Consider the following 17,239-nt stretch of genomic DNA (forward strand, 5'->3'; position numbering starts at 1 on the left):
AATTAACACATCCATCACCTCACATTGTGTGTGTGTATGTGTATGGGGAGAACACTTAAGACATACTCTTAGCAAATTCAGGTGTAAAACTTACTCATCTTATAACTGCGAGTTTGAACACCATCACCCCATTTCTCCTACCCCCAGCCCCTGGCAACCACCATTCTAATCTCCGCTTCAGTGAGTTCATGAGTTCAGCTTTTTTAGATTCCACATAAATGTTAGATCATATATAGTATTTGTCTTGCTGTGTCTGGGTTATTTCACTTTGCATAAAGTACTCCAGGGTCATCCATATTGTCACAAATCCCAGAATTTGCTTGTTTTTTATGGGTGAATAATATCCCATTGTGTGTATGTGTATACACACACACATTTTCTTTATCCATTCATCTATCATGGGACTCGGTTTCTTCTCTTTCTCTCATCACTTCCAATTTCTCAACAAATCTAATGCCTTCAGAATGTATCCAGAAGCAGACTACTTTTCCCCATCTTCATCACTAATCCCTTTGGTGCAAGCTACTATTATTTCTTGGATTGTTTTAATAGACTCCTAAGTCATCTCCCTGTCTCTGGCTTTGACATGTTTATTCTTAACATGACATCTAGTGAAGTTTAGAATTCTAAATAAGATAATGTTAGGCTTCTTCTCAAAACAGTCATGTCTCATATCCCTCAGAGTTAAAATCCTTATGTTGACCCCTAAGACCTGACATGATCTGTCCCCATGTTACCTTCTGACCTCATTCCATAATCCTTCCCACTCTGTCAATTTCTGCTCTGTGCATACTGGCCTTCTGGGTATTCCTTAAACACACCAGGCATACCCTTCCCTTGGGGCCTTCGTACTTATTCTTCCTGCCCGGTGATCTTTCCTTAGACACTGGCATGGCTTCTCCACTTTCTTCAGGTTTTTTTCCTAAAAGTCACCTTTTCAGTGAAGCTTTCCCTGCTTACTCTATCTAAATTTGTTGCTCTCAGTGTACAAATACACATCCACTTCTTTACCTGCTTAATATTCTCTACAGCACATAACACTTTCTATTGTATATTTTCCTGATTTATATTGTTTAATGTCTGTTTCTTGTGCTAAAGTGTAGCTTCAGAAGGATAAGGATTTTGTCTGATAAATCATCAGAACTTAGAATTGGGACTGGCATATAATATAGTAGGCACTCACTGAGTATTTATTGAAATCAGTCAACCAGTCAAAGATGAGAGATAGCCTCCAAATAGCTACTTGAAAAGTACCTAACTCTTTTATTGGAAGTTTCTTTATTTTCTTTCTTAAAACAATTCAGTCTTTTCATGTTTTCCTACATGGACCTGTGAATTATCTTGATTTTTGTAATGAAATTTAACTGACACACAGCTCTTTATTTCATTTTCTTGGTCATCTGTGAGATTGTTAGATATATTGACCTGGTCTAGGATGTTTAGAGACATGATTATATGTTAGTGTCTTAGTGAAATTTGATGACCACTGTCCATTTCTTTTTCCATTTCAAATATAATTCCATTCACTAGCAGACACACAATGCAGTATATAAATCATACAGATTCTAAAAGCCATTTGGATAGTGGGGAAGCTTCTTAAGGTCATTTTCATCTCATTATACAAATTTTTAAAAAGCTACTTTGTACTGGGTACTTTCTTAGATATTGGAAATCCAAAGAGATAAATAGTCCCTACTTCCAGAAAGCTCACATTTTAGAAAGAGTTTGAAATAGACAGGTAAAACCATTATTAAATTGTGTACCATGTGTTATAATAGATCTGTTAAATACTGTGGGGGCACTAAAGAGGTTTGCTTGGGTTAAGGAGATGGGTGGGGAAGGCTTCCCTGGGAGATAACCTTGAAACCATTTGTTGAGGAGTAAGTAGGAGTTTTCCAGGAGGACTGAGCAAAGAGGATGGAGTAAGAATAAAGACATGGGAGTAAAGAAGGACTAGTGGAGATCTGCCACGTTTACACAGTGTGCTGGTCATTTTTCATAACCTTGTCTCATAAATTATTTTGAGCCTATTATGACATAGGTATTCACAATTCCATTGTGTAGATGAAGAAATGGATTCAGACAAATCAGCTTAGGGTAACAGAACCAGTAAATGTTGATTTGGATTTTGAGCCTGATTAACTTCAAAGCCCATACTTTCAGGGGTGAAAGGTATGGATAATCAGGGTGGAAGACTGAGGTAGTTCATGCTTGCCACATGGATGAAAAACATGAAGTCTTATAAAAGAATACAAATTTAGAATACTAAAGGCAAAGAGAAATGGGGAATGCTATGAGTTAAGGATGAGGAAGAGATGATATTGAGCAGATTTGAAGGCCAACAGACATCAGAAGCCATAATATTCTTCTGATACCTTTTAGTGTGGACATAAGACTTTTTTCTTCAGTCAGACTTAGCAGTATAAGAAAAGGAATCTCTGTGGTACCTCTTCAACTATTTTGAAACCATTCAATTATTTCATTGAGATTTTATCATTCATTGGTTTCTGCAGTGCTATTATGCATATGCCTGGACATTTTAATATCTAAAGTATTCATGCTTCTTGTATGGTCAAAGGTAACACAGTGAAAACTATGTTTTTTGACATTTTTCACCGATTAAATCTAAAGTTGTCCTGAATTTTTAAGAATTAAATACCATTGGGGCACCTGGGTAGCTCAGTGGGTTAAAGCCTCTGCCTTCGGCTCAGGTCGTGATCCCGGGGTCCTGGGATCGAGCCCTGCATCTGCTCTCTGCTCAGCGGGGAGACTGCCTCCTCCTCTCTCTCTCTGCCTGCCTCTCTGCCTACTTGTCTGTCAAATAAATAAATAAAATCTTTAAAAAAAAATCTTTCTTTAAAAAAAAAGAAGAATTAAATACCATTGGCCAATATCACATGAATTTGTTATGTGTATACATATTGTCTTTGTTTTTCAAGGTGACCATAATGAAATTGTTAAAAACTGAATTTCTGTAATGGGACAAATAGAATGTTTTCTATTTTCCCTATATAGACCAGTGTTTCCAAACACCAGTCTGGACTAGTTGTAAAAGAATTAGTTGGTAGAGTTTCTAACTGATGTGTAACTGATTTAGTTCTTACGTATATATGTATACATTTTTTCTAAGTTTTTATTATAACCAGTTACTTCCAGTTGGTTAACATATAGTGTAATATTACTTTCAGGTGTAGAATGTAGTGACTCGTCACTTAACGTACGACACCAGACACTCATCACAAGTGCCCTCCTTAATCCCCATCATCTATTTCACCCATACCCCCACCCCTGTAACTGTCAGTTTGTTCTCTGTAGTTGAGTTTGTTTCTTGATTTGCCTCTCTCTCTCTTTTCTTCCCCCCATGTTCATTTGTTTTGTTTCTTAAATTCCTCATATGAGTAAAATCACATGGTATTTGTCATTCTTATATCTGCACATTTTTATGGAAAGATCAGCTTCTTTAAGTATGTTCTAGCCTAATTTTGTACAGAGAAGAAAAATGTATCTAAGAATTTATTTAGACCTTCTGTGGGTCTAGATAATGCTCTTTCCAAACCCATATACATCCGAGTCTGCAAATATTTCAAAACTAAAACTTGCCCAAGGCAGCTTTGTGGATATTTTTAAAAACAACAACAAAAACCCTTGTATGGCATCCACATTTACCATCTTCTCTTTCCTGTGCATGTATGACAACTATGGCAGTTTTAGCTAGGTGAGAGTAAGGATATATACACATCTTTCTTTTTTAAATACCGCTGCCTGATTATTTTTATTTTCTTTGACTTCCTAAGTCAAAGAAATAGCATTTCTCTAGTTTCTGTAAAATCACAGAAGTACCATGATGCTAATCCAGTCGCATGAGCAATTTTAGACATTTAACCTGGTTATTGCCTCGTTGTTAGAAAATGACTTTCCTTGTGGTACTAACACTATGCCTGACTCACCCTTTTGCTTTTAAATTGTCTTTTCAGTGTTGTTTTTGTCATTCTGTTACTGGCAATTTAGCTTTACAGAGTCATTATTTAAAAAACATTCAAAATGAAAATTGAAGAATACCATGAGCTTGATACTGGATCAGATACAATGTTGCATATGTAAAAGAAATAAATTAGATCCTGTTAGCCTGAGGATAGAATACTGAAGTTTAAGTAAATGTGAAATAGCGTAGTAATAAAGCTTATGTGAAATTTTTTCAACAGTGGTAAATTAGACATGATGTTGATGGAATTCTCTGGTATTTACCCAGTTGTGTCAAATAACCATGGGCAATTTAAAAGCCCATGCTTTTAGATGTTATTTTACTTTTAAAAATTAAAGCCAAATAAAGGTATAGTTAAGAGTTCTGTGTGAGCTACTTGCTGAGATTTCAGATTTGCTCTCCTGTACTTCCTGTTTTCTGTATTTGTAATTAGATAGTTTCTTTTCCCCATTGGGGTAATTCACACATGTGGAGGGCTGGGGAATTTATTGCTCTTTTAGAGCTTTCTCAATTTGTGTCTGAAAAAGAAAAATACCAATGAATTTTTAGTGAATGGAAAACAGTTAGGTAGTAGACAAATATGTTTTTCTGGGAAATTGATCATATTCTTATTGTGGACCAGTTAAGGTTAAAGTTTTAACTTAATGGCTTATAGCTAACAGTTTTAGTATGAAACTGAAACTCTTTGAGAAAGACCTTTGTTCTTATTTCAGAGTGCAAAATCTGATTGTGTAAGTAAGATACATGGTATTTTTTTGAAAATCTCAAGTTGAGTTCATCTTCCAAATAATATGTTTTTGTTTGTTATCAATTATCTATGCTTAAAAGTATAAATTATTTTAATATCAAATTAATTGCAAATACCATCAAAGAGGTAAATTAGATATAACACCTTCCAATAAGGAATTTTAATCCCATTAAGGAGAATGAGTTTTTGATGAGCTGTGCTATAGTTTGTCCATTCACTGTGGATAAATAAGACTTGATTGCACAGTTTTTGGTCATATATTGAATATTTTTATTTGCTCCAGTGATCTGCCTAATTTGGGTTTGGTTTTGTTGTTATTTTTAAAGGTTACAAGGCCTTTCATGTTTATCTTTCTGTAACGTTAGTCTTTAGAAATAGAGGTTAACTCTGGCATCAACATTTATTTTTCTTGTATTACTATTTTGTTATATTATTAATATTTTTCTTGTTAAATGAATGAAAAATGAAATTACATGTCAGGTTTCTGATGTGCTCTAGGAGTTCAAATATATCTGATATACTCTTTTTTACTTTAGTGAGCTTCTTTATTTATATATATTTTTTACAGAGAGTCTCATATTGGGACTTGTAAACTGAAAATCTTCAGAGAAACCCTTGGATCCCTTCAAACTATATAAAAATTCTGCTGTGTGTATGTATTTGTGGTTTTCCGGGGTGATCCATAGATTTCATTAGATTTTTAAAGGACACTTGATATCTAGAAAAGCTGAAGGAGACAACACATTTAACTATTAATTAGTCTAATTTTGTAATTAGGGTAAAACTAAAGGTCTTTGGGAAATTCATGAAAACACTGGAGGCCCACCATGGTCAGTGTCCTACATAGGACTCATTTGATGTAGGCCTTTGCCTTGTTCATAGTATAGTGACTGCTATATGTAATGTGTGTATTAGTGAGAGTCTGGTGGTAATGGGTGGTTTTTTTGAAGATAGTTTAATGGAGGGATTATTAGCAGAGGTGGGTATGCTTTAAGGTAACCAGAAATGAATGATGAATCACCCAGAGCCTGGCGAAGGTTAGAAACTTATCCACCCAGGGAAAGGGGCAAGAGGATGAGAATTATGTTCCAGAACCCAATGAGAGCTGTAGCTTGAAAGAGGAGCCCTTTAACAAGAGCTGTGGCCAAAGAGGAAGCATAGCAGGGAGTAAATTGTACCATTACTTCTATCTCCTTCTACCTTTTGCTTTTCTGCTGATGCTTCCTGTTGGGAAAGACTGTCTCTTATGGACAGTATTCAGTCCCAGTTGGCCATATAAAAGTGGGCCTTGGGCTCAGAATACTTCCCTACCAAGAGATGAGGACCTCATATAGCCTGTGCTGGATTTCCTACCTCTGTGGCATTATCTTTCCTGGTTTCGGGCTTATTGAGTGTTTCTTTGCTCCGCTTAAGCATAGTCAATGGCTTTCACATATGCCCTCAGATATTTCAGTGTTTCAGACTCCAGAAACAATGTGGGATAAGGAGGGGGAATGTCCTTCCATCACACCACCAGAGAGGTGGGTGCTTGTAGGCCCATTTCCATTAGTCAGCTAACTGCTGGGGACACCCACTAGCCATAAGGGACTAATGCATAAGACTAGAACTGATCTTTATCTTCTTTAAGTAAGTAAAGCATTATCCAGTGCTTGACTTTACAGTGTTTTCCTTGGCAACTTTGATACCAAGATGCAGTAGGCAGAAGTGTCTGGAGTCCTGCCTGCTATTGGTAACCTATGCTTGGTGTTCTTTTTGACACTTCCTCTCCTTGGCAAAACCCACCCAGAAACTAGAGGGCAAGTGAGGACTTGGATGATGTGGTCTTTAGAAATAAGGGAAGACAGAAGTACAAAGAAAGTCTAAACACAGTTTAGGTTTATGTATTAAAGTGAAAAATGAAAAAAAAATTTTAAAAAAAAGTAAAAAATGACCAAATGCCTAGTGCTTTAATGTTTCTGATATAAATACCTTTAAATTAAAATCTCTTTGGAATTGTAGAGATAGCTATGTGTGTTTTGAGTAGTTGAAGTCATAAAAATGACACAATATTAATCTATAAAAATATGAAATTAGACTAACTCAACTTGTCAAAACTTTGTATCTTTTAAATATGCATTTTTTGAAATGTGAAAATTGGGATTATTTAATCTAGAAAAGATCAATTCATTTTCTAGGGCCTACCTCAAATATTACTTCCATGAATCTTCCTCTAGACAAATTTCAGGGTTTACAGAACACCATTCATACTTTTGTCATATCACTTATATTCAGTAATAGCTAGTTATTTTTATTGATAATAGTAAAAGCAGTTCCCATTTACTGACTATTTACTATGTGCCAACTCACTATATTAAGTCCTTTATATACATTATTATGTTTTATCCTTACAATAATCCTCGGAAGTATAGATACTGTTGCTTGGTGCTTAGGATCCCTCAGTAGGCAGAACAAGTTCCACAAAGGCTAGAGATCTTTATATGCTGGTATTAATATTTCAGCACCATTTTGTTGTTGTTGTTAGTATCCCCTAGTTACTCTTTCAGTTGAGTACTTTTTATATGTTTTAACCATTTCGATTTTTTTTATATGAAGCTCCTGATGTTTTGCCCATTTTTCTATTGGATTGTCCCTCTACTTAGTATTGATGTGGGGGAAGTCTATATATGTCTTTGGATATGTGCTCATTGTAATGTGTTACAAATGACTTCTCCCATTCTGTGGCATATTTAGGCTGAAGTATTAAGAATGAATCCTATCTGGGTCTGCAAAGATAAATATTTCTAGTCAGGTGAAAGAATAAACAAGGTTTAAGGAAGGAAAATAAATTCACACATGAAATAGTTGAGTAGTTTGTTTGGACTGAAGTTCATTGAAGTGAACCAGTAGAAGATAAGACTGAACATTTCAAACTACATAGCTTCAGAGAAGCTCTAGAAAATAGCAAAAATATACCTCAAGAGATATCTTCTTTTAAATCAGTACTCACTTCCCTTCTGTACAGGACAACCTGTCTAGACAACCTAAAGGGAACTTTGGGAACTATTTTGCCTCTCTCTATAGCTAGCTCTAGGCTTCCACTCCTCTGCCAGGGAAAAAAATCTTCCTTTCCTAAAGTGTGCCAGTGTACTGCCTGGTGAAAGGTGTATCTTAGAACTAGAACTGAGAACTATAGATAAATTTTATCTTGTCTATGAAGAGCTCTAGGTTTCTGAGAGAGAGCTACTGGATATTAAAGTTAAAGCACCTCATACAGCTGCTCTTTGTTTCCTGGTGTTTCTCATGATAAAATCTTCCCCCTGAAGATTTGGGACTTTGATTTCCCGAGACTTGTATTCCCTCACAGAACTTGTAGACTAATGTTTGCAGGGCTTTTTGGTTTTATCATCCCTCTGGTCTCAGCCTCCATCTTACTACTTATGCACCAGTCTGAAATGAATCCATTCTGTTCCCTACTGAGATTATTCTAGATTTGTTTTTGATGGTCTTTCCTGGATCTTGTGGATTTACCTCTCTCACCATTAATCAGACAGAAACATTTCTGTGGTGTCTCTACTTAATTCTGTATCATCAAAATTTGATTTGGTTGCAAGTACCTGGAAATAATAGTGGCTTATGAAGCTAGAATTCTATTATTATCTCACATAAATAAAGGCAGGCCAGGGGTGCTGTGGCAGCTCCGTGATAATCTAGGATACAGCCTCCTTTCATCCATTGTTTTTCCTTCTTTATCCAAGATCTGCTCCAGGTAGAACGTCTACATTTCCAACAAGCAGGAATGGAAAAGTTTTCGAGAAGGACATTTCCCTTGTCCCCGAAGGGCTTCTCAGAAGTTGCACATACCACCACTCTGGTTATTATCTTAAAAGCCAACACTTAGTTAACATAGCATAGTCTAAGAGAGGCTTAGAAATATGTCCAGCTAAAAATAGGAACTCCTGATCCTAGAGAACAAAGGGAGAATGGATGTTTGGGGGAAACATTGATCTCTGCTACATAAATCTTTTCTGTTGCGACTGAAATATTTTTCTGAGATGGTAAAGGAGAAAAGCCTAGAATAATATGGAGTATATAACCAATTTAAAGTAGATTTTTATCAGAATGAGCTCATAATTTTAGATTCTGAATTCTTGACTCATTTAAAAGCTTTTACATTGGTCTAGAAAGGTAGAAATTAACTTTTAAGTTATTCATAATTTTTTAAAAAGATTTTTAAAATTATTTATTTGACAGACAGAGATCACAAGTAGGCAGAGAGGCAGGCAGAGAGAGGAGGAAGCAGGCTCCTTGCTGAGCAGAGAGCCCGATGCGGAGCTCGATCCCAGGACCTTGGGATCATGAACTGAGCCGAAGGCAGAGGCTTTAACCCACTGAGCCACCCAGGCACCCCGAAGTTATTCATAATTTTTACTAACTTTTGTCAGGTTTACTTATTTACTAAACATAGATCTAATGTTTTGTCAAAATTTTAAATATAGCAAATGCCATTGAGCATTGTAAATATTAAGGAAATATGTGCTTTTTATCTTTGTAGAAGATAAATATATTTAACTGACTATTAAGAATAATTTACGGGAGTGCCTGGGTGGCTCAGTCAACTGAGCATCCAACTCTTGGTTTTGGCTCAGGTAAGGATCTTGGGATTGTGGTATCAGGTCCCATGTTGGGCTCTGTGCTCAGTGTGGAGTCTGCTTGTCCTTCTCCCTCTGTTTCCCCACCCCCCAAAATAAATAAATACATAAATAAATAAAATCTTAAAAACGAGTAATCTACAGAAAATATTTTACCAATAGGTAACATACAAACTCTTGGGTAGAATGAATTCAAATAGGGGCGCCTGGGTGGCTCAGTGGGTTAAAGCCTCTGCCTTCGGCTCAGGTCATGATCTCAGGGTCCTGGGATCGAGCCCCACATCGGGCTCTCTGCTCGGCAGGGAGCCTGCTTCCCCCCCTCTCTCTGCCTGCCTCTCTGCCTACTTGTGATCTCTGTCAAATAAATAAATAAAATCTTTAAAAAAAAAAAAAAAAAAAAAAAAAAAAAAAAAAAAGAATGAATTCAAATATATGGAAATTAAATGATACCTAGAATTATTTTAGTTTACTGAAAATTAGCTGATATAGTATGCAATAGGTAGAATCCCAAAGACACTGCAGATGAAAAAAATTCTCGTCTTCACAGCAGAGCTTGAGGAAAATGTATTTAACATAATTATTTTCAGTATTTAAAATGGTTTGCTTTTAAAAAGCTAGTGTGTAAGACCGTAAGTGATATAATCATTTTTTCCTTCATAGGCAAGAAGTTTGATCGCTGTAGGACTGGGTGTTGCAGCTCTTGCATTTGCAGGTAAGATAAATAAAGAAAACTTATCAATAAATGTTACAGGAGAAATATTTTCAAGTAGTTTCTATAGTGATTCATGAGGAGACCCTCTGTATTCTGAGGTTTGGGTTTTAAGACCTACATTCTCTTTTTTTCCTCCATGTATAGTCACTGAACATTTGTCAATGTAGCAAAAACTAGGTAAACCATGTAGTGAAGAAAATTAACAGAGTAGAAGTTAGGAAAACTAGCCCTAATAGTAGTTGACCTTCCTGGCATTTTTTTTTCAGTTTGAGCTATAGTATACTTTAAAGAAATTCTTTAATATGAAGCAGTGTAAGTGATATAGGGTTCCTTTAATCTCCCATGTTGATTTTTTTTCTTGCAGGATTAGATTACACATTTCCTGAGCTGTTGCTTGTTCTGATGAGCATAGTTCCCTGTAATGTATTAGTAACTTCATTTTTAACACATTGCTGTAATTTCTTTGATAAACTCAGGAGAATTTCTTTTACTGCTCAAATCACCAAAGAATAGGTATAAAAATTTAAAGTAAAAATTGCTTTCTCTTCCAGGTGTTAACTTATAGTTTTAAATTGCATAGCTATTTCCTAATCATATGTTATCTGAGAACATCTCCTTGTTGATAAAGATTTACATTTTTTGTTTTAGCATTTGTATCTCAAGTTCCATGGATTTGATTTTGCTTCTTATATCTTCTTCTTAAGTGAAGCTACATACCATTGTGGTATATATCCAGTAGAAAAATGAGACATAAAAAATTGTTGTTTTGTTTTATATGGTACTTAATTTCACACAACTCTCATTTAAAGCACCTTAACAATAAACGCTTTAAAATCAAGAAGATCAGTGGTTCAGATTTTCTTGGTCTTTATGCCATCAGGGTCTTGTGTCTTGGCATTATAACTATACTGACGTTTCATGAGGAGACTCTCATGTTCAGAAAGGAATTCTGACAAACTTGCCCATAAACATGAAATAAATGTAGTGCTGTTACAGTATCAACTATTATTGACATAGTTATTTTAAAATTCAAATGTAAGATTTTTATTTGAAATTAAAGAAAGATGCTGTACTTCTGCCAGGTTCTTCTTTCTAAAATGAGAAGAACTGGCATGTGTATTGTATATATACCACACTGTTGCCAAGTTCTTATTACTAACTAGAATATTAAGTAGCAGGCAGATCTCTTCCAGAGCCAAATATAACTGAATAATAGAATTTAGGAGAAAGTACACTTAAACTTGTTGGAACTGGATCTTCTGGTTTATGATTCAAGTAAACCTCCAGATGTCACTTGTTGAAGGCCTTACTTGCTGTTTTCATTGAAACTGCCTGATTGTATGTGCTTTTAAAGGAATTCCGAAGTAATTTAAAAGCTATGCTTTGTACTATTGTAGAATCAGATGAAAGTTCAAGATGGGAGCGGGAGTGAGACAAACCATAAGAGACTCTTAATCTCACAAAACAAACTTAGGGTTGCTGGGGGGAGGGGGGTTGGGAGAGAATGGTGGGGTTATGGACATTGGGGAGGGTATGTGCTATGGTGAGTGCTATGAAGTGTGTAAACCTGGGGATTCACAGAGCTGTACCCCTGGGGATAAAAATACATTATATGTTTATGAAAAAATAAAAAATTTAAAAAATATATCTAGGATAAGAGATTTGAAGAAGTTAGGCTTTCACTTATTTTAGTTATTTAATTTCACTTGTTTAATTTATTTAATGTTCTCCTTGATCTCAAGAATTTTTTTATCTTCTGTTTGGGTTGACTACTTCCCATTTTCCATTTCTAGCATCCTGTTTTTCATTTTTAAATGTTGTTTGCACAGGAATAACAGTGTGGTTAGACAGTAACTTTTTCTTATATACATCTTTTTTTCTTATATACATCTTTTTCTAAAAGATGTATATAATTGAACTTTCCCAGTGGAAATCTTGATATGCAAAGAAGTTTATGGCTGGAAATGAATAAAGTCCAGAGTGTCATAATGGGTTTTCTAGCAAGACTTTTGGGAAGAAAGACAATACTATTAGTAGATCTATATGCTGATTAGGGTACAAAAGGTAAATTGGCCAGGTAATATTTAATTCTTGTTTTATACCCTTGAAACAGTTTGGAACCTGTTTTGCTATTGAAGACTCAGAGGAGTTTTAATTAATAGGATACCTAAGAAAAGAAAGCACCAAAATAAAATATGTTCTTAGGAGAATAGTCGTCCTCAGTGAGAAATTGATAGAAAACATCTTTGGTGAATATTTTTTACATAACTGCTTTTTTACTTTAGAGGTAACACCATTTAAATTATTCCTGTGTTGTACAGATCATAAATAATTTTTGTTTTCTATATATTTCAAAGTGATTATCACAGAAAACCAGTACAGATAACCAGATGTGTGAATATACATACGAGAGAGGACTTTATCTATAGTTTGTGGTGGAAAGAGTACTAGAATATTATTTTTTTGTTACCTAGTATATTGTATATGTGTAAGATACATAAACATTGACATTTTCTAATCTTATAATCATGAATTAGAACTTGATAAATTTAGGAACTATTTTAATTATGTTAAAATGAAATGCTTCCTCTATTTAATAAATTAGAATTTGAAAATAATAGGACTTTCCAAGCAGAGAAAGTAAATTATCGTATGGTTTCACTTACTTGTGGAGCATAAGGAATAACGTGGAGGACATCAGGAGAAGGAAAGGAAAAGTGAATTGGGGTAAATTGGAGGGGGAGATGAACCATGAGAGACTGTGGACTCTGAGAAACAAACTGAGGTTTTGGAGGGAGGAGGGTGGGGGGATGGGTGAGCCTGGTGGTGGGTATTAAGGAGGGCATGAATTACGTAGAGCACTGGGTATGGTGCATAAACAATGAATCTTGGAACACTGAAAAAAATAAAATAAAATTTAATAAAAGAAAAAATAGGACTTTCTGGTAGATTTTGAAATGGTTGTTGAAATAACAATATATAGAAGAAGCTATCAGTAAATATTGTGGTTAGTACCTTGTGGGTATTGTGTTTGATTGTGGAAAATATATTTACTTTTATTCCTGTTATTATTTAGGTCGCTATGCATTTCAGATCTGGAAGCCTCTAGAACAAGTAATCACAGAAACAGCAAAGAAGATTTCCACTCCCGTGAGTTTAAGATGGCTTTAGTTAGAAGGCTCATTTTGATTTTTGTTTATATACCATATTTGATAGCAATTCAGAAAATGTCTTGGATTTTCCAACATTTGTAGTTTTCTTCATTATATCCTTGGACAGTTTGTTTAATTTGTTGATTTTTTTAGTTTCTTGGTCACATTATTTTTATTTCTAACCTCATTCCTGTTTTGACATCTAATTACTATATTCCTTTTAGTAGTATCACACCAACTTTAAGGTAATTTATTGTTTTTTGTTTAATTAATACTAACTTATTCTTGCAGTGATTTTCTATACTAATCCCTGTGGTAGAAGCTGGGTATAGTTAATGAACAAAATAGATATGGTCCCTGCCCTGATGGAGCTTACCCATTTCATCCTAAAATTTGAAATGGGTCCCCTTGTACCACCACCTGGTCATCTCAAACACAAAATTAGAAGATTCCAATCCTGAAATCTGTATGATTTCTACATTCATCTACAAGCATTATAGTTACTCTCTGAGCTGAATATAAGTGAAGAATGAGTGATAGTAGGTATCTGAAAAGCTACAGTGTAGTGAACTGGTTTGTAACCACTGGACATAATGCAAAGAAAACTCACTGAAGCGTTACAGCATAAACATTGACTTCTGGGCAATAGAAGTGGATCAACTTGGGATAGATCAACTTGGCTTGCAGCAATCTGAGAATGAATGGCTTGTTTTAGCAAAGTCATTACAGGCTTGTGAGGCTTAGTTAGTCATGAACAATGACCACACTTTCAAAGGATAACATACTGACAAGTAATTAAACTCAGGTTCAGAAGAAGTGCAAGTGATTTTGCAGACCTAGAAATGCATGTCTGTGATTAGAGGGAACATGTTTTTTTGGGGAGGTTCCTTCTCTTTTCCTATTTATATTTTATTTGGCTGCAGTATTAATAGGTATTTAGCATTCATTCAGTAAATATTCATTAAACTCCTACTACATGCCAGACGTTATTGTGGGGAGTGGGCTATGGTCAGGGACCATACAAAGACATTGCCCTCAGGAGCATACGTTTTAGTGGACACAGGCAATTAACAAGTAAATAAGTAAAATACATGATATGTAGAAGTGTTGACTGCTTTTAAGAAAGCAGGGTAAGAGGTTAAAGAATAACAGCAGTGAGGAATCTATGTTAGATGGATCAGGGAAGACCTCTGTGAGAAGATGAGGGACTTGGCCAGGTGAATCTCTTTCCAAGCAGTGAGAACCCTGCAGAGGTCCTGAGGTGGAAATGAGCTTTGCCATAAGAATAACTCCAGAGGAGTATGCAAAGATAATAGTGGTAGAATAGGGCCTACATCATTTAAAGCCCCATAGATTATAGATAAAAACTGCAAATTTTACTTACAGTGTAATGGAAGGAAAGCTTTTGGAAGGTTTTAACCATGGAGGCAACGTGATTTGCATTTTAGATTATCACTTTGCCTGCAGTGGAGTGTAGACAAGAATGAGCCAGAGTAAAAGCTATCAGTCCAGTTAAGAGGGTGTTGAGATAGTGCAGGTAATAGATAATGGTGGCTTGAAATCCAGGAAAAAAATGGTAGCATAGTTCTTTAATGGATTGTTATTTATTTTTTCTATATGTTTATAAATAACGAATGGAGAAAATTTCAGAAATTATTTCTCTTCTATTAAGGTGATCTTCAATAGATATATTTATATTGTAAATAAAAGACTCACAAGTTTTGTAGAACTACATCATTTAACATACAGGAAGAGAGAGCAAGAAAATGAGGAAATTTTCACTGTTCTGTGGATGCTCACGGATAAGGTGGAATAATTTAAGAGATTGTCATGGGTATACTGAACTTGGTACCTGCATTTCTTAAGGAGAGAGAAATGATGTATCCCTCTTATCCTTCACCTTTGTGGGCCTGAGGTAAGGAACACTGTTATATAAATCTGGCCCTACCCCCCCCCCAACAAAGTACTATTCCTGCAATTTGTAGTGAAAATATTTCGTAGAACATCTTTATCATCATCACTGTCATCATAATTTTACCTCTGTGAAGATAAGAGCGTCTTAAACAGTTCTTTAAATATTAATAATTCTAGGGAAACTGAGAAATAAATATATACATACTTTCTCTTGGCACTGATGATTTCAAATTGTCAAACTTCACAAAACACAACGTTTACAGTGTTTTGATGTAGTATGATTCATTATGAAACCAAATAGAGTTGCTAAAAAATGTGAGTTGTAATCATGGGCCACTAAATCTCTGTGACTCAAAAGAAAGCCTGCAAGGTTCAAGTTTCTGTGAAGTTTGCTTTCTCTGTGCTTTAACATCATCTTGTTCTTAAATCTCATCTTTGTTTTTTCATACCTTTTTCCCTTCGCTTTTCTGGAATACTGCCTGGAGTAATTTTTTTCATATGGGATGCATGGATGATAAATGTCTTAAGTTCTTCTCTGCTAACAACTTGTTTCTTTTGCTCTCACCATTAATCATCAGTTAGCTGCTGGCTCTTTGGAATCTGATGGAGCCAGTATTAGAGGAGTATAGAAATCTCTGCTCAGGGGGTTCCTGGCTGGCTCAGTCAGTGGAGCCTGCTGCAACTCTTGATCTTGGGTCTTGAGTTTGAGCCCCACATTGGGGGTAGAGATTACTTTAAAAAAAAAAAAAATCTCTGCTCAGATTGAATGAACCTCAGTGCCCACGTACATGCTTTCCTACATATTCTTAGCCACATTTTCTGGTACACTCAAGGCTCTCAGCCAGAATTTCTGATGTTCTTATTCTTACTCCTTTGTAAGCTGCCTGTTTTGGTTTTCTTTTGTTGTTTGTGTTTTAGGCTTTTGGGGTTTTTTGGTGATTTTTGGTTGTTTTTCAACTCTGGAAGTTTTGGGGGGTTCTCTTTATTATTGATGTTCTGAAATTTCACAGGTCTTCTTAGTGAGACTTAAGTGAAAATTGCCTGTCTCTTATTTTAGAAGATTCTCTTAGACTGTTTTTTGTATTTTTCCTTCCATTGTCTCTCTTCTCTGTTCCTGGAACTCTCATTAGAGACACATTGGACCTCTAAGTATATCCTTTATGTCTCTGAACATTTTCTTTCTATTTTCCATCTTCTTATTTTTTTGTTTTACATTCCACAGTATTTCCACAGCTTATTTTCCAGATCACCAGATTGGTTTTTAGCAGTGACCGTTCTGTTATTTAGTCCATCTGCTAAATTTTTTATATCAGTAATATTTTAATATCTGAAAATTTTCTTGTTTCTTTTTCATAGCAACTTACATTTTTATGGATATAAGATACTAATTCACATTTTGACAAATCCTCTTCTGGTTCCTGATTTATCTCTTTCCTCCAAAAGCCAGTTGTTATTTGTTCATCTTTGTTCTGCTTTTCCCGCATGATACTGGATTTGTTCAAATGTCTGGTAATCCTTGGTTTTTGGTTTATGTTTGTGAGAACTAAGTTGATTAATATAAGTGGACTTCCTCAGCAGTTTGGTAGACTCACTTCAATAATTTTATTGAATGAGAAGGTTGATAGTGGGCTGTGAATAGGTAGATAGGATATGTCAATAGCATGTCTTCCCAAGCAGGGAGCCAAGAGGCAGGCTTGGGACCTCCAGAGAGAGGTTGAGGAGACATTGAGTACTATGTATATCTATTCATTGGCATAACTGTGTCCCTCCCTGGCCTTGTGGGTTCTGATATGTGATCTGCTAGTACTCTACTCTGCTTCTCTTGGGACCTACCCCCCACAATGAGATACATCCCAGGACATGCAGTTGTCTTTCTTAGCCTAAGGGCAAAATGACAGGCGGTAGGCCCCTTAAGCTCTGTATTACTGAGGTTAGAAATTGTCATTTCTGCTGTTGTAGTTTAATTAATTATCCTGATGTTATTGTATGGTTGATTCTAAAGGTATGGTTTTCTTTTTAATTTCCTGAAAAGGGTTTTCTTCTTTCCTCTGGTGTTTAAGGCTGTAGTGATTTTTCCATATGTGCAAGTTTTAACCTGTTTTC

At 35.4% G+C, this 17,239-nt stretch overlaps 1 protein-coding gene across 3 annotated transcripts in view; it reads left to right on the forward strand.

Moving 5' to 3' along the window:
* Window positions 1-17,239, forward strand: part of DNAJC15 (DnaJ heat shock protein family (Hsp40) member C15) — a 78,204-nt gene that overhangs the window by 18,741 nt on the left and 42,224 nt on the right. For 2 of the 3 annotated variants that reach the window (XM_080799163.1, XM_080799165.1), the window contains 2 exons: window positions 10,019-10,070; window positions 13,147-13,220. In XM_080799163.1, coding sequence (XP_080655289.1) covers window positions 10,019-10,070; window positions 13,147-13,220 — 126 coding nt within the window. Of the gene's footprint in view, window positions 1-8,470; window positions 8,581-10,018; window positions 10,071-13,146; window positions 13,221-17,239 lie in introns of those variants that run through there. The other variant, XM_080799164.1, reaches the window with a different exon arrangement.

This window comes from Martes martes (genome assembly GCF_963455335.1).
Source record: "Martes martes genome assembly, chromosome: 3".
In the NCBI taxonomy this organism is placed as follows: Eukaryota; Metazoa; Chordata; class Mammalia; order Carnivora; family Mustelidae; genus Martes; species Martes martes.